The 18,245-nt window shown below is 48.4% G+C and overlaps 1 protein-coding gene across 3 annotated transcripts in view; it reads right to left on the bottom strand.

Moving 5' to 3' along the window:
* Nucleotides 1-1,077: 1,077 nt before the first annotated feature.
* LOC128345824 (zona pellucida sperm-binding protein 4-like) overlaps nucleotides 1,078-18,245 on the bottom strand; it is a 40,640-nt gene continuing 23,472 nt past the window's right edge. For all 3 annotated transcript variants that reach the window (XM_053298368.1, XM_053298367.1, XM_053298369.1), the window contains 7 exons: nucleotides 16,718-16,815; nucleotides 15,967-16,094; nucleotides 13,278-13,467; nucleotides 9,340-9,487; nucleotides 6,984-7,071; nucleotides 2,523-2,624; nucleotides 1,078-1,254 (listed from right to left, as the gene is read on the bottom strand). In XM_053298368.1, coding sequence (XP_053154343.1) covers nucleotides 1,100-1,254; nucleotides 2,523-2,624; nucleotides 6,984-7,071; nucleotides 9,340-9,487; nucleotides 13,278-13,467; nucleotides 15,967-16,094; nucleotides 16,718-16,815 — 909 coding nt within the window. In that variant the 3' untranslated portion in view covers nucleotides 1,078-1,099. The remainder of the gene's footprint in view (nucleotides 1,255-2,522; nucleotides 2,625-6,983; nucleotides 7,072-9,339; nucleotides 9,488-13,277; nucleotides 13,468-15,966; nucleotides 16,095-16,717; nucleotides 16,816-18,245) is intronic.

The following is an 18,245-nucleotide window of genomic DNA, read 5'->3' as shown; positions in this document are numbered from 1 at the left end:
ATTTTCAGCACCCAAGAACCTAATTGAGATGTTTCAGATCCATTAGTCCAAATCCTCCACACAACACCCCAGATACTGCCAAGAAACACCCAAAGCAGGCACGAAGGCAACCACCCTTTCATTTGCAGCCTGCCAGCCTCCTGGTGGAGACTGCCACCAGCCCTGGAGATTGTGTGGGCTGCCATGGGAAGCTTCTGTTAGGCCTCTCCTCCCTTATGCACAGGGGTTTCCAGCCTAGATGTTGATGAACTGCATCATCTCCAACCACAACAGGTTGAGAACCCATTCTGGAAGCCACCCAAGGCAGTGGCCGCCACCACAGCCCGTAGCAGCCATCGATACAAGGCACATTGCATTAGATGAAGTATTCTTCTTCACACTAACCTACTGTCTTTAGGGGTGCAGGGCTCAGGGGGGAGTGTGGGGCCCCAGTGTTAAGAGTTCCAAGTTCCCTCTCTGGCAGCATCTCCAAGATAGAGAGATTCCTGCTTGCAACCTTGGAGAAGCTGCTGCCAGTCTGTGTAGACAATACTGAGCTAGATAAACCAATGGTCTGACTCAGTATATGGCAGCTTTCTACAGTATATTCTCATATAACTATTCCCAGTTTTATGAACTTCAGTTGCATTGCGTCTCTGGTAAGCTTCAAAACCAAATGCTTTAAGCCTCTAGAACATGGGTTCTCAGCCTTGGGTCCCCAGATGTTGTTGGACTTCAACTCCCATAATCCCCACCTAAAGGCCATTGGGGCTGAGGATTATGGGAATTGAAGTCCAGTAACATCTGGGGACCCAAGGTTGAGAATCCCTGCAAGGAGCTCCAGTCCAGCTCACTGGTTCCAGGCCAGCCAGCTCCTCTGTGCCTTAACTGGAGTAGCACAACTCACCCCTGCACAGAGTGTAAGAGTTGGGCAGCCAAGACAGTGGCAGGGGGGAGGAGAAGGGCAGTGCCAACCAAGGAAGCTGCCTCCACTCAACAGGCCTGACTTTCAAGTCCAGGTATGAGCTACATGCAGTGGTCGCCAGTCCCTACGAGTGCAGGTAGCCCTATTACATCAAGCAAGCACAGGGAGCTGGATGAAGTTTGAACTTTTTAATTCTTATGCACGTGGAAGGTCTCGTCTCTGCCACCTTCCCCAGCGCTTTGTCAGGACAAAGGCAGCCAGCATACCGACCGACAGCATGGCCACGATGGCGGCTGTGATGATCAGAGCATCGTCCCACCGGACCAGCTCCTCTAGGGAGAACCTTCTTCCTGTGGGACCCAAAGAGGAGAGAGGTGAATGCAGACGCCACCTTGGTAGATCTTTAGAGTGGGGTCCTCACCTGCAGGTCTCGGGATGCTGTTGAACTACAGATTTGAGAACCTTGGCCTAAACCCAAGTACATCCAATATGTGTGTGTCTGAACGCCAAGTGGTTTTTTTAATACCTTGTGTTGACAAAAACTGTTCAAGAAGACTCTGCTATTGCACTGCCAACGGCTGCATCTTTAGAAGCACACTGGACAAGCTGGGCCAGGTGTCCCAGTTTGAGGAGGTTGCCCCAGAGATCTGGGTCGCCACCACACACCCCTCCCTGCCACTGCCACTCCAATAGCAAGGACACAGGCCTCTTGACTTGTTCTTCCACCAGTTCGTAGTCAGTGGTTGTTCCAAAGCGGTTTAGCACCTTTAGAGGGCAAATCCAGCAAGCTGAATGGAGCCCAGCTGCCAGCTAGGAACCAGTGCAGTCAGTAAAGGACGGGAGTAATCTGCTCTCGTCCTGTACCCAGAAATTATGACGATGGTGTGTGGAACGGTTGCAGGACTTGATACAGTTAGAACTTCCACAATCAGAATCAAGGTAGGAGAGGTGTACACATACTCCTGTTCAGCAGCTGTGCTGGGTAGGATAGGCATGGCCAACCTACACTCAGTCCCCAGCGTTTTAGGGAGGATGGACAAAAAGGTTATCCCACCCAGCTCCTGGCTCCCAGGCAATTACTCTCCCCTCCGACCACCTTGATCTTTGCAAACACACGATTGCCAGTCAGGAGTGTCCATGGCTGCCCTCCCCTGGCTGGATGCTCCTCTGACAGTGTTCCCTGTAACACGGATCCCCAGAAGTTGTTGACTACAACTCCCATCACCCCCAGCCAAATGCCACTGCAGCTGGGGATGATGGGAGTTGTAGTCAACAACCTCTGGGAATCCCTGTTACAGGGAGCACTCTCCTCTGATCCCATTTAGGGTTGCGAGAACAGTCCAATATATTTGCAATCGATTACTGGAGTGTGCTTTCCCCTTTCAAAGCTGACAAATCCAGGGAGGAGTGCCTGGGATATCCGAGGGAAGAAGAAGCCCCCTTCTAGGGTTACAGTCCTTAATGGCAAACTCAGTTCAGACTGGAAGCTGCTTTATGCCAGCGTCCCGCTGTTCTGGGAGAGGAGGAAGTTCTCCCCCCAACCCCCCGCCAGGCAGGGTCCCTGGTTTAGACCCTCCGCATGTCTCCTGGCTCATCATCCCATCTCCTTTGCCTTCACCTTCAAGAGTTAGTCCTGGAATCTGGCCAAAGTCCACCGGCCCATCAGAAGTCACCAAGGTCAACTGCTCCACCGCCAAAGGGTCTTTGGCTGCTCTCTGCCCTGGGATGGGGGAAGGGAGGAGATTAGGGTTTGTTATTTATTTAGCATATTTTTACACTGCCTAAAACTTACATCTCTGGGTGGTTTGCAACAAAATAAAAACAGAATGTAAAACATTAGTTAAAACAAAAATGTAAAGTTTAAAAATACCACAACAATTTAAAATTTTAAAAATATTTTAAAACAGCATTAAAACCATTAATATTAATTAGAAGCCTGGGTGAACAGGTGCATCTTTAAAGACTTTTAAAAAGCTGTCAGAGATGGGGAGGCTCTTATTTCACTAGGGAGTGCATGGCAAAGCCTCGGGGCAGCAGCGGAGAAGGCTTGTCCCTGAGTGGCCACCAGACGAGTCGGTGGCAAATGCAGACGGACCTCTCCAGATGATCTCAGTGGACGGTGGAGTTCATAACGAAGAAGACGTTCTCTTAAATACCCAGGGCCCAAGCTGTTTAGGGCTTTATAGGTTATAACCAACACCTTGTATTTTGCCTGGAAACATATCAGCAGCCAGTGTAGCTCCTTTAATACAGGAGTTATATGGTCTCTCTGAGATGACCCAGAGACCAACCTGATTTGCAGGCTACACTTCTGAAAGTCATGGAGTGAGCAGCACAGAGGCTGAAGCCGCTCGCAATATGCTTGGGAGACTACCCGGCAATTCATTCATATGCATAGCAGTGGAGTAGAATATCTGTAACAGTTTAGATAGCCAGCCTGGCCAGACATGCAGGAGCAACATAGGAGTCCCATGATCCGCAGGGCAAGGGCCATTCGACAGCCACATGCATTCTGCCCATTTGGTGCAAGGTAGTTTCCTATGCGCCCTTCTAGAAGCCAGACCCTTGGTCCATCTAGCTCAGTATTGTCTAGAGCAGGGATTCTCAACACTGGGTCCCCAGATGTTATTGGACTTCAACTCCCATAATCCCCTACCAAAGGCCACAAGGGCTGGGGATTATGGGAGCTGAAGTCCAATAACATCTGGGGACCCAACGTTGAGAATCCCTGCTCTAGACGAGGGCTTCCCAGCCTTTGTGCCGACACACATCAAAAATGTAAGTGTTACAGACTACTGCTAACTGAGCAAAGAGGCACCTTTTACCAGGGTGATTCTCTTAGCAGGCGGAGAGTAACTGGCCCTCTCCACCCCCAGCACAGGACCTCCAGTGACTGTTGCTGGTGTCTATCTGATGTTTCTTTTTAGAATGTGAGCCCTTTGGGGACAGGGATCCTTCTTATTGATTTGTTATTTCTCTGTAAATCACCCTGAGCCATTTTTGGAAGGGCTATATTTTTGGTATAGAAATCAAATAATAATAATAATAATACTGCAGTCACTGGCTCACATCCACACTTAGTTACTCATAAGCAGCAGTGGTGTAGCGCTACAGAGACAGGCAGCGATGCAGCCCCGATATTTCCCCTCCTTTAGGGTCTCAGCAGGGATGCAGAGCCCTTGGCTTTCTACATGGAAATAATGTGATGCTCTTGCTATTCCAGCCATTTATTACCTTTCTTCCTGTCCTAGGAAGATAGGGAGCTGCCTTATACCGAGTCAGACCCTTGGTCCAGCTAGCTCTGAATTGGCCTCACTGACTGGCAGTGGCTCTCCATGGTTTCAGGCAGGAGACCTGCCCAGCCCTACCTGGAGATGCTGCCAGGGACTGAACCCAGGAATGTCAGCATGCAAGTCCTATGGTGGACTGGTGTCAGGACATCCTAAAAAGGAGCGACAGGGAATGCCCACTAAAATGCACCGGTTCCTTCCAAATGGCCATTCTGAAATTCTATGCATTCCTATGGCCATTCCGAGGGAACCGGTGCAATTTCAGTGGGCATTCCCAGTCATTCATTCTAGTACACTTCCTAGAGTCTACATCAGGCCTGCTCAACTTTGGCTCCCCAGCAGGGGCGTAGCTAGGGGAGAGGGGGCCCGTGTTCATCCCTCTCTCTAGTGGCTCCACAGAGTGAGGGAGATAATGAAGAAAATAGGGAGGGATGGAGCTGGAGGGCCCCTCAGGAGCTGGGGGCCCGTGTTCTTTGAACTCTTTCACTCAGTTATGGCAGCGCCCCTGCCCCCCAGCTGTTTTTGGACTACAGCTCCCATAATCCCCAGCCACAGTGGCCAATATCCAGGGATTATGGGAGTTGTAGGCTAACATCTACATGAGGGCCAAAGCTGAGCAGCCCTGGTCTACGTGATCCTTGATTTCTTGTAACAGAACCCTGCAAATTATTGCATCTATCTAAGTGAGGGGGAGGCCATGGGGATGAGGGCTTTAATGGAGAGTGCTTGCAAGTAAACTTGTCCCATTAATTTCAGTGGTAGCACTCCATGCTAGTTTTCTAAAGCCTGTCAGGCCAAGGGGAGTGGCATGCGGAACTTTAGGAACATAGGCAGCTGCCACTTACTGAATCAGACCATTGGTCTATCTAGCTCTGTATTGTCTACAGGTGAAACTCAGAAAATTAGAATATCGTGCAAAAGTCCATTAATTTCAGTAATGCAAATTAAAAGGTGAAACTGATATATGAGACAGACGCATTACATGCAAAGCGAGATAAGTCAAGCCTTAATTTGTTATAATTGTGATGATCATGGTGTACAGCTCATGAAAACCCCAAATCCACAATCTCAGAAAATTAGAATATTACATGGAACCAAGAAGACAAGGATTGTAGAAGAGAACAATATCGGACCTCCGAAAAGCATACAGTGTACTGTGCTTGACTGGCCAGCAAACTCGCCTGACCTGACCCCATAGAGAATCTATGGGGCATTGCCGAGAGAAGGATAAGAGATATGAGACCAAACCATGCAGAAGAGCTGAAGGCCGCTAATGAAGCATCCTGGTCTTCCATAACACCTCATCAGTGCCACAGGCTGATAGCATCCATGCCACGCCGCATTGAGGCAGTAATTGCTGCCAAAGGGGCCCAAACCAAGTACTGAATACATATGCATGCTTATACTTTTCAGAGGTCCGATATTGTTCTATTCTACAATCCTTGTCTTCTTGGTTCCAAGTAATATTCTAATTTTCTGGGATTGTGGATTTGGGGTTTTCATGAGCTGTACGCCATGATCATCACAACTATAACAAATTAAGGCTTGACTTATCTTGCTTTGCATGTAATGCGTCTGTCTCATATATCAGTTTCACCTTTTAATTTGCATTACTGAAATTAATGGACTTTTGCACGATATTCTAATTTTCCGAGTTTCACCTGTACACAGACTGGCAGAGGCTTCTCCAAGGTTGCAGGCAGGAGTCTCTCTCTCTCTCAGCCCTATCTTGGAGAAGCCGGGGGGGAACCTGGAACCTTCTGTTCTTCCTAGAGCGGCTCCATCCCGAGGGGAATATGTTACAGTGTTCACATGTGGTCTCCCATTCAAATGTAACCAGGGCGGACCCTGCTTAGATAAGGGGACAAGTCATGCTTGCTCCCACAAGACCAGCTCTCACAACCAGCTCTCTGGATGTAGCCAACCAGTCATGAAAAGGGACTTCACCCTCCTTCCCCTTCTGCAGGGATGCGTCACTGAGGACCAATCAGCTTAAAGCCTGTCAATCAGGGTGGATTTGATTTAAATCAAACTGATTTAAATCATGATTTAAATCACTAACAGGGTGGATAAAAATAAAAAAAAATCCGATTTAAATAAAAAAAATCCGATTTTTTTGATTTAAATCGGATTTTTTTGATTTAAATCGGATTTTTTTGATTTTTATCCACCCTGCTAGTGATTTAAATCAGTTTGATTTAAATCAAATCCACCCTGCTGTCAATCCTCCAATGGAAAGCAGTTTGGCTGCAGCATAGGGAGACAGAAAGGCCCCAAGGATCCCCTAGGAGCCCTTCAAGTATCTCTAGGGGTAAACATACCCCCTGTTGGGAACCCCTGGTCTATACCAATTGGCAGTCTCTCCTCAAGGTTTCAGACAGGAGTCCAACCCTTCCTGGAGATGCTGCCAGGGAATGAATCTGGGACCATCTGCACATGAAGCAGAAGCTCTTCCACAGCACTCATACGTAGCCTCCCATCCAAATGAAGATCAGGGTAGACACTGCTTAGCAAAGGGGATAATTCACACTTGCTACCCCTGGACCAGTTCTCCTCCCAGGGGTAGCCGTTCAGGTTACAGAAGCAGAAGATAAATACACTAGAACAGGCTTCCCCAACCTGCAGCCCTCCAGATGTTGCTGAACTACAATTCCCATCATCCCAGCCACAAGTTGTAGCTGGGGGTCATGGGAATTGTAGTTTGGCAACATCTGGAGGTTGGGGGAAGCCTTCACTAGAGCCCTCAGATTATGGGCCCACAACCCTCTTCTGCCCCAAGATGGACTCACTTCGCCCCGGAGAGGTTGCATCACAGTTGACGCTACAGCTGTCTTCTGCCGAAGGCACACAGGCGGAAGCACTGCAGTGGAAATACACCTGGATTTAATGGAGAGAGGGAAGCAGAGTTGAGAAGCAACACTTTAAGGCAGGTGAGCACTCTTAAGGTGGGTGGCCCACCAATGCCCTCCAGCTGTTGGACTGCAAACTTCTCCGGGAGTGGTCCAGTTGCAGGCATCCAGCTGTAAGCACTAGGGACCACCACCACGGTTAGCTACACTGTTGAAGACTTCATGGAGCCTGCCAGTATCACTGTGTGATCTAGAGCAGGGATTCTCAACATTGGGTCCCCAGATGCTATTGGACTTCAACTCCCAAAATCCCCAACCGAAGGCCACTGTGGCTGGGGATTATGGGAGCTGAAGTCCAATAGCATCTGGGGACCCAACGCTGAGAATCCCTGATCTAGAGTTCTGTGCTAGGGGAGAAAGACCAGATAGTTAGACAGAGTGTCCAGCCAGGATCCCAGACCCCTGTGTGTTCCTGAGAACCAGTGGCAAGTCAATGTGAGTGGGCTAGCTGTGATCGGGGTTGAGATGATGTAGCTGAGTGACCTTTACCCAGCCAGCATTTTCTGTAGGGTGGAGGAAGAGCATGTCCTTCGCCATCCGACCCAGGTTGTGGCAAGCACAGGATCACCCCTTTCCCATTCTTCTACTTCCGTTTTTGCTCACACACATTTTGGTCCCAGATCCTGGCTGGATGCTCCTCATGACCAGAAGCTGGGTCAAAGAATGAGCTTGTGTTCTCAGTAACTTACATAGTTGTAGAAGCCCTTCAAGTTCTCCCTCCCTTAGTTACTTTCCCCCTAAATGAAGCTGCCTAAACGCGAGTTGGCCTTTCCTTGTAAGAAAAGTATTTTGGTTACTTTTTCCAGCTCTGTGGTCTTTTCATGTGTGGAAAGCAAACACTCTATACAGGATTCAAGCATGACTACATAGGAAGCTGCCTTATACTGAGTCAGACCCTTGGTCCATCCAGCTCAGTAGTGTCGACATTAACTGGCAGCAGCTTTCCAAGAAGAGTCTTTCCCAGACTATCTGGGAGCTTTCCAGATGACATGCTACAACAGCGGTAAAATGCTTTGGCTTGGCAGGATCATATTGAGAATGACCCCCAGAATCTCGAACTCCTACAATGAGAAGACAGCTACTTTTTGAGACTCACATGCAACGTGGTAGCACTATAATGCAAAGATAAAACCTGGAAGGCCGCACTGGAAATGTGAATGGCACCTTGCTGTCAGCGTAGGGACCGCAGTGTCACTACACAGGAAGTATGGAAGCAGATATGTAGTGACACTAAAGCAGGGTGGATAAAAATCTAAAAAAAAATGGATTGTTTGGATTTAAATCAGATTTTTAAAATAAAATGCTTTTTGAGGAAAAAAATCTATCTAAAGATAGTTTTCTATGTGAGATACATTATAGTCCAAAGGTTATCATGAAATAAGGATTCATTTTTAATTGTGTAGCATGAGGCTGTAGATATGCAGTGTTTAATTTTTTGGTAAATGAATTCCATTAATCCATTCACAGTGTCATGCTCTTCCAGAGGTTTCTGTAAGATTATTTTGGGCAATTTTTCTATCTAGAAGAGGACCAAAAATGAAACCTTCATCTGGTTGTAAATATTAAGATTATACCAGCAAGAATGAGTCTTTATGTAAAAAACCATGATTTAAATCTAGTTTTACTGACTAGTGATTTAAATCGATTTGATTTAAATCAAATCCACCCTGCTATAAAGTAAAGTGTGCCACTGCGTCAGTGTCGACTCCTAGCGACCACAAAGCCCTGTGGTTTTCTTTGGCAGAATACAGGAGAGGTTTACCATTACCTCCTCCCGTGCAGTAAGAGATGATGCCTTTCAGCATCTTCCTTTATGGGAAACGCCTATATTGGGCAGCAGCGATAGTCTGGGAAACACACCAGCAGGGATTCGAACCGGCAACCTCTGGCTTGCTAGTCAAGTCATTTCCCCCACTGCGCCATAAGGTGGCTGTAGCAGTGTTCAATCTGGAAAGTACCCTGGAGATGCTGCCAGGGATTTAAGACTGGGGCGGGCCTCCATGCAAAGAACAGGCTCCCTCACTGGGCTCCAGCCCTTCTCCTAAACTGAGCCAGGGGCTTAGGACAAGGGCATTATTACAATACTGGCAGTTTTACCTGGAACCCAACAGTTCCTTAGCCTGCAGTCTGTTGCTGCAGAAGGCAGAAGACAAAATGGTTACTTGGTGGGTTTGGAGCCACCAGGGTATCGGCCCATTTCCTCAAGGGATAATGCAGCCCTCGCACCAGAGCCTACCGGTCCGGTGAGCATCCTCTGGGAAGCAGCTTCCACAAACGTGAATGTGAAGATGATGAAGCGCTGACGGTGTGAGGGAAAGGCCAGCTCCGAGTAGGTGGCAATGGACAGCAGCTGGGTTTGGTAGTTGTCTCCTTTGTATGGGCACCTAAAAAAAAAAAAAGGAGAGAGAGTAGTAACTTGGCAATTACTCAAGTCCAATATTTGAGGTCTCTAATGTAGATCCTGAACAATATGCCCCAGAAAGTTAAGTCAGGCTTCCATCTCTCATGGATAAGATGGGTATTTAAGAGAAGGTCTTCTTCGTCATGAACCCAACGGACCATTGAGATCATCAGGAGAGGTCCGTCTGCAGTTGCCACCGGCTCGCCTGGTGGCTACTCGGGGGACGGGCCTTCTCCGCTGCTGCCCCAACGCTTTGGAAGGCATGTCCCTGCTGAAACAAGAGCCTCCCCATCTGACAATTTAAAAAAAAATATTTGAAGATGCATCTGTTCACCCAGACTTTTAATTAAATACTCTTAATAGTTTTAAATTTTTAATTTGTTGTAATATTTTAACTTTTTCTGCTGTCATTTATTTTGTTTTGTTGTAGACCACCCAGAGACGGAAGTTTCGGGCAGTATAAAAACGTGTTAAATAAATAAGTCACTGTCCTGCTTGTTTTATAGAACACAATGTAAGGCCCAGTGGCTGGCCTTGGCCCACAGGCAGGACTATCCTGCAGCAACACCACCCCAGAAAGGCAGAGGGGCCACTTTTGGTATCCGTTCCCTCTTTTTCCAAGGAGGCCATTTTCTCCCCTCTTCAAAACTGCCTCAACATACCAACCTATGAATATTTACTCAGAAATAGGCCCAGTGATGTTTACTCCTAGGTAAGCATGCCTAGGATTGCATCCTGAAAGCAATAGCAGTTTAGGGAAAGAGGACTTGACCTTTGTTTGACTTGTCCCCATTGCTAAGCAGGGTCTGCCCTGGTTGCATCTGAATGGGAGACTTGATGTGTGAGCACTGCAAGATATTCCCCTCAGGGGATGAAGCCGCTCTGGGAAGAGCAGAAGGTTTCAAGTTCCCTCCCTGGCAGCATCTCCAAGATAGGGCTGAGAGAGATTCCTGCCTGCAACCTTGGAGAAGCCGCTGCCAGTCTGTGAAGACAATACTGAGCTAGATAGACCAATGGTCTGACTCGGTATATGGCAGTTTCCTATGTTCCTATGTTCCCCACTGACTGAGCAGGTCCTCTCTTTTGGCCACTGGTCTTCATTCAGAACTATGGGTCCTTTGACAAGGGGAAGATATCCACAATAGGAATTGCTTTCATTTGTATTTCGAATAATTTTAATGTAATAATGCACTGAAGATTGACCTCGGCCCCCTGAACACCGTGTTGTGTGGTTGGTTCCAGCTAACTGGGGCACTTGAGTTGTGCACCTGTTTTCGAGTCAAGCATTTTAAGCTAGTTCAGTTATGACTCGAGGGTACCCTGTGATGACTTTATATACGGCTTCCAGTCAGGGGCATCCACAGGACTTTTTACAGGGGAGGCAAAGTCAGTCATCCAATATCCCTCCCTGGGAGTATTCCCCACTGAATTCTGTAGGAACTGGCTTGATCCAGGAGAAGCAACTGCCCCCTCTCTCCCATAAACCAGGCACCTCCATGCTTCCACTTCCTTCCAAGGCAGGCCAATTGAGATCCTACCAGCTTAACACCTTAGACCACATTTTTCTGCAAGTGATAAAAGTCATCCAATTATTATTATTTTAAAAAGAATGGACTTCTTGTACTTCATGACGACAGTCCAATAAAAGTCAAGAGGGAAACTGAGCAGAGATTGCAGAATCAGAGCACAGCCAGCCAAGATCAAGAGCAGGTGTCCTTGCAATGCAAACATTAAGGTGGGAGAATGCAAGGCAGCAGCTGAGTAGGATGGCTTTTATCCATGTATCTGTCCTATTTTTATACTGCCTGATGGAGACATCTCTAGGTGGTGTACAAAGTAAGACACACAGCAAATTAAAAACCTATAAAAAAGTAAAAGTAAAAACAATCTCAGAACATATTAAATTTAAAATTTCAGATTTAAAAAAGGTATGCCCTGAGGGTCTTTCTAGAAGCAAACAGAAGGAGAAGCTTTTATTTCAATAGGGAGCATATACCAGAGTCCTGGGGGCAGCCACAGAGAAGGTCCAGTCCCAAGGTCACCAAATGGGGCAATAGCCACTGTAACTGTCAGTAAAAAGCTGGTGATGGAATCTGGGTAGGGCACACTAGTCCTACCCAGCTACTGCCTTGCACATGATCATTCTCTCATCTTCCTACCTGAAGCTTTGCAAGCATATGATTGAAGATCAGAAGCACACCTGGGAGCTTTTTCAGAAGGCAACTTTACTTTGGGAGGGCGGGTGTACATTCATGTATTGGCCTGATTGACCCTGCAGTCTGCAATATTTCAAAGAGCACTTCACACATGATTCGGGTTTTCTTCTCCATATTGGAACCTAGCCCAATTTATGTCTGGGGTTAAAAAAATATAAAATCCTCCTTTTGTGTTGGAGTATCCAATATGACCTGAACTCACAGTAAAGCCTCACAGTAAAGCCTGCTGTCTGAAAAAGCTCCTGGCTCTCCTCCTACCCTGCCAGCGGTTGTATGAACAAGCTTCATGATGGAGGAAGAGTTGGAGGCATCCAAGACCATGGATCCCAAACTGGGAGCCTCCAGATGTTGCTCAACTACCGCTCCCATAATCCCCAACCACAATAAAATGGAGCTGGGGCTGATAGGAGTTGTAGTTCAGCAACATCTGGAGGCTCCCAGTTTGAGAACCACTGATCTAAGAGGTTCCACAGCTTAGGTTTTCTAGAGTGGCCACCTATCTTTTACTTCTCTTGCCCCAAACTTACCCTACAAAAGCAACAGAAGACGGATTTCTAAGTGTTCTAAATACAGAGGTGTATAAATGGATTAGAGTAGGCCTGCTCAACTTAGGCCCCCCAGCTGTTTTTGGACTACAACTCCCATAATCCCCAGCCACAGTGGCCTACAGCCAGAGTTGTAAGCCAACATCTGCAGGAGGGCTGGAGCTGAGCAGCCTTGGATTAAGAACTTGCTAAAGCAGGGACAGGCAAGCTGGCTTGGCTCTCCCATCATCCCTAGCCACAATGTGTCTGTGGATGATGGGAGTTGTAGTACCAAGGTTGCCTACCCCCCCATGTGAAACCATGGCGAGTTTTTCCTTTTAACCATGGCTTGATCACATGCCTGGACTGAGCCAGTGAGATAGCCAGATGAAATCTGCCATTAACTTGGAATCTTAGAATATGAGATTCGAGAGAGCCTTAGAAGTCCAACCCCTGCTCACTTGTCAGAGACAAGTAGACTGCAAAGGCAAGTTTGGTTAAGTCTCATTGCAAGCTGTGGTTTCTGCCAACTATGGTTTGATACCCTGCCCAGATCAGCTATGGCCACTACTTCACCTCCAGAGACAGTGAAACTGTGGGGCACTGAGAGGACAAGTGGAAGCCAGCAGCTCTGGATTACAGCCAGCATGATGTAGTGGTTAGAGTGCTGGACTAGGACTGGAGAGACCTGAGTTCAAATCCCCATTCAGCCATGAGACTTGCTGGGTGACTCTGGGCCAGTCACTTCTCTCTCAGCCTAACCTACTTCACAGGGTTGTTGCGAGGAGAAACCTAAGTATGTAGTACACCACTCTGGGCTCCTTGGAGGAAGAGCGGGATATAAAATGTAAAAAAATAAAATAAAAATAGAGCTTGATACCTGGACCTTCAGCCAGTGATTTGGCGTGGCCTCCAAACTGAGCTGTTGTCATCACACGTGTGTCCAGTTGCATTGCAGTTTTGAAGCTGCAGAGCTCAGCAGCACCCCCCCAGCCTGTCCCCTCCCACTCCAGGGCTCAGCCCCCCAACTCACCCATTCTTCAGAAGGGGCCACTCTGGCTTCTGCATGGGGTTGGTACTTGGTGTGGCCCAGCAATCATGCAAGACCAGAACCAGCGCTGGATCGTTCCTCCCGAGGATACGGACCTCCACGGGGATCGGGTCACGGAGGACCTTCGCCACGGGGTAGTCCAGGTCCGTGTAGTAGGAGTCGTATCTTTCATCTGGGTGGAGAAGAGAGCTGCTTGAAGAGGGTTTGTTCACATGAGGTCCCTTGTGGATTGGGGCAAGGGAAGGAAACATGCCTGCATAGGCTTCTCTATGCAGCAGACAAACCGTCCAAACTGGCCCAGAGACAAATGGACCTGGACGTTCATTTGGCACTCAGCACTAAAGCCTCTAGTTCTGTTTGGGAAGCCAAGTTGGTAGGGCATCACTTGACCCAGTGGCAGAGGGTTCCAGCTCCTGCTTAGTCAAGAGCAGGGCTGCACAATTCTGGCTGGCCAGCTGTTGGACTACAACTGCCACCATTCCCAACTACTGGGCACCAGCTGGGGATGATGGGAGCTGTAGTCAAACAGCTGGCAGGACGACACTGAGCAGCCCTGGTCAAGAGGGAAGGCTATCCTTTGAAGGAATTTGGGCTAGATCCCAGGCAGGCAGAGATCCTGCACCAGATGCAGAATGATATTAACCACCATGAGATGTGGCAGTAGTTACTGCTCTGGCATGGAGAGCTTTCAGAGGGGACCGACAGAAGTCCATCACTGGCTTTTCACTGTGATAGAACCTCCAGGTTTAGAGGCAGCATACCCCCAATATCAGCTGCTCACCTGAGAGCTTCCTGGGCATTTCCCACACCTGGCTTTTAGTTTGCACCTCCGCCGGAATGGAGGGTGTGCATTCAGATACTAGCCAGATTTATCCTGAAGTCCCTGCAAGCTATTGGGGAGCACTCCACACACAATTGGGGCTTTCATTGCACATTACAGTATAGCCCGATTTATACCCAGGGTTAAAAAAAGAACAAAACCCAGAACATTTTGCATCAGTTTTTGGGGACAACTTCAAACTCACAGTAAATCCATGGCAAAGCTTGCTGTGTGAAAAATGCCCTGGAGGTATTTGACTTGCCACTGTGGGAAGTAAGATGCTGACCTAGACATCTAGGAAGCTGCCATATACCAAGTCAAACCACTGGTCCATTTGGCTCAGTATTGCCTGCACTGACTGGCAGCAGCTCTCCAAGGTTTCAGGCCGGAGTCTTTCCCAGCCCTACCTGGAGATGCTGCCAGGGATTGAATCCAAGACATTCTGCGTTTAAGGCAGATGCTCTACATCTGAGCTACGGCCCCATCCCCACTTTAGCTTGACCCAGCAAGGCTATTATTTTGCAGGTGCCACTTTCAAGAGATGTCGAAAAGGAATGTGAGTACCTTCCCATCACGGAGTGATTGCCTGAAGTGTTTGCTTAGCTGCTTCAGTTTATGCAACAGATGCAGCGTGGGAGAGAGGAGGAGGAGGAAGACCTCAATCCCCCAAAGCAGAGGGGAGCCTGCCAACCACCTCCTGAGGCCTTTTGCCATCCCCGTTGGGCCCTCTGGGCTCTCCCCAGCTTCTCTGATGGGGAACTGTTGTAAGTTCTTCTTGCAGCAATCCCAGATTTGCGAGGAGGAGGCACAGCTCCAGTTAACGCATCGTAGACTGATACACGGGGTTGATTTGGGACACTATAGTCAGAGTACAACAGGCAAGAAATCCCAACCTGAGCAAAAATTGTACAGTTCCGTGGTTATTATGTGGACCGTTTCATGATGTAGTTCTATTCTTTAAATACGGGAACACGGTTTGAGATGGAAGCGGAAGCAATGGTTTCCCAAGGACAGCTTTTGTCAGTGCTAGAGATGCATGGGGGAGGGGAGGAGGAGGAGCGGAAGCTTCGGCAGCCTGGGTGCTTTCCAGATTAGAACCTGCAATGGGGTCACGGCGTATCTGCAAAGTGTGCTTCCACACTTCCTGTGTTGTAACACCGCAGTCCCTACTCTGCCAGCAGGGGGCTGTTTATATTTCCAATGCCTTGTTTCGAATTTAATCGCTGCGATATAGTGCTATAACATTGTATATCTGGCGTTTTAAAAATTGCTGTTTTTTCGGGTTTTCTGTGAGACTGCTCCCCCTGCTGAGCACTTTGCTATTTACGTTTTGAATGTGATTTGCCCGAACAGATGCATTTTGCCGCTGTTGAGCGGCTAATCTGGAAAGCACCCTGGAGTGGCAAGATAGATAACAGGAACAGATTTCTGCTCTGCTTCATTCTAACAGGGCAAGGTTTCTCTCAGAAACAGACAATCTGGGTTCCAGGGCATGGTCTAAGGGCACATGATACAGCCACCTTGCTGAAGCTAAGCAGGTCTCGGTGTGGTCAGAGCCTAGATGGGAGACCCATGTATGCCATCTTTGGGAACGGGGCAGTAACTCTGTGGTAAGCCTGCTTTGCATCCAGAAGGTCCAATGATCAGTCCCCTGGTAGCATCCCCCAGTCTTGGAGAGTGGCTGCCAGTCGGTGTAGACAATCCTGAGCTAGGTGGATGGAGGGTTTGACTCTGTACAAGGCAGCTGCCTATGTAGGAGCGGAGCAGCCAGCCACGGGCCTCTCACATCCCACCAGGGCCAGGATGAGTTTCCCCAGCTGCAGGATTTGCTGGAGTCCCCGGCCCACTCACTTCTTGCAATCCTCATCTCCAAGGTGAGGGGTCCTTGCTGGGCCACGGGCATCAGTGAAGGAGGAGGGGAGACCAGGACGCTGAGAGGCAGGGAAGCCTCTGCTGAGTAGCTGCAGCGGACCGTCAGCCTGCAAGGGGAGGGAGGGAGTTAGCAGTCAGGCCTGCACCCCCCAGGGAGAGCCTGGAGCCCCAGAAGAGCCCCCACCCCCACCCCTCTGGCCAGCAGGCCTGCTTCCGGTGCTTGGGCACTTTAGCATTGGCAGGAGGGGAGAGGCCCTTTTGGGCTGTGTTCACAGGACTATTTATCTGCTGTTTTCCAACAAAAGTCCTGAAAGCGATTGCCATAGGGGAAAAGAAAAGAAAAGATGGTCCCCTGATCCAGAGAGGCTCGTGATCTAAAGAGACACCAGCAGCAGTCACTGGATGGATGCTGTCCTGGGTTGAATAGGGCCATCTCCTCTGCTATACAAGAGCATCACCCCTTTAAAAGGGTGCCTTTTTGCCCAGTTATCAGGGGCAACCCATCTCTCCTACAGCAGAGAACCTTGGAGCACCTTAAAGACCAGGTTTATTGCAGGGTAAATATTTGTCAGGTGTATTTTATTTACTTAAATAATTTAACTATCAAATTTGTCTCCAGGCGGATAGATGAAGTGTTTTCTGTACCCGTGTGTGCCAACCGGGAGAAGACCCTGAAGAGTAGCCCTGTCCAAGCTCCTCCTTGGCTCTGAGCCACCTCCCTCCTCCTTACCTGAAGCGGCTGTCCCGGGTGATGGAGCCTGCGCGGGATCTCAGGATCTGCCTGTCTGCCATCAGCTCGTTTTCATACAGCCGCTGGCTGGGGGATTCCTGCATGGAAACCAAGCTTGGTGGGAGGGGGAATCTTGCGTCCAGAGCTAGGGCAAGGTTCGGACACGGCCTTCTGCCAGAGGTTTGGCCACAGCCCTCCATCAGGAGGAAGAATTGTCCGGGCCCGATTGTGACATGTGGAGGCCCTAAGCTGTGTCAAGCCTGAGAGGCCCTGCAGATCTACAAAGTGTTTTAGGGCCATGAAAATAGAAATAAGTTTACCTGGCCAAGATGCAGCAATAACAACAAAAACTTATTTAACGAGTTTGCAGTAAGCCTATCTGTATTAGAAACCCCTTTGAGTGAAAATGCATTATGCAAAACTCTGAAGTTCAGTTATTTTTGTGTTCCGAGGCCGCTCATAATCTGAGGGACTAAACTCTAGCTTATGCCTTTCCGCTCTTTTAAAAGCAAGCATATTTATATCACCTTTTCAGTAAAAGGTTTGCAAAGCAGTTTACACAGAAAGAGGAATCAAATGGCTGTGTTCCCAAAGGGGCTCCCAACTGGAGAAGAAGTACAAGGTAGACACCAGCAACAGCCACTGTGCTGGGACTGGACAGGGCCAGCTGCTCTCCCCCGCTAAACAGAAGAAAGTCATCACTGAAAGGGGTCTCTTCGCCCTGCCATTTGGAGGACACACACTCTCTAGCCAAGTCAGGACCTTGAGTTTCAACAACTCAATTTTAAGGCAACCTATACCACAGACAGATAAAATATAACAAGTTAAAAATGAATAGCAGCCATTTCTCTAGGGCAGGGGGAGGCAGCTCTGGCAGTCTGGTAACATCCGGAGTAGCAGGAGGTTGCCCTGTCCCTGCCCTAGAGAACCTTTTCTCCTTTTGGTCAAGGTCTTTTCATAGGTTTGTGGCTATGTCCATGGAGGGCCATCAATAATAATGATATTTCAGTTGTGCCTCCATGTTCAGAGGCAGCCTACCTCTAAAATCAGGGCTGCTCAACTTTGGAGCTCCTGTAAATATTGGCCTACAACTCCCATAACCCCTGGCTATTGGCTACTGTAGCTGGGGATTATGGGAGTTGTAGTCCAAAAACAGTTGGGGGGCCAAAGTTGAGTAGGCCTGCTCTAAATACAAAACAATGTATATGAAATGGGAAAGGCTGCATCTTTCTCTCCTGCCTGTGGCTGGCCACTGTGGGAAGCCAGGATGCCAAGTAAGAAGAAACCTTTGGCCCAGTTTAGCAGGGCCTGTATAAAGAGGCCTGAGTTTGTACTGGCAATGCGAGCTAGCAACAGCATCAGATACCAGACTTAAAAACCAACCAGAGTATTTATGGCTTTGTAGAAGTCCAAGGTAGAAAAAAAATTTAAGGCTAACACAAGACTGTCTCTGGTTCATATGGCCTTAGGATAGTCAGCCCTACAAGAGATAACACAAGCACAATCACACAGAGACATCTGCTGCAGA

The sequence above is a fragment of the Hemicordylus capensis genome, chromosome 2 (genome assembly GCF_027244095.1).
Source record: "Hemicordylus capensis ecotype Gifberg chromosome 2, rHemCap1.1.pri, whole genome shotgun sequence".
Taxonomy (NCBI): Eukaryota; Metazoa; Chordata; class Lepidosauria; order Squamata; family Cordylidae; genus Hemicordylus; species Hemicordylus capensis.
Note: the sequence above shows the minus strand (reverse complement) of the source record. Positions and strands in the feature narration are given on the sequence as shown.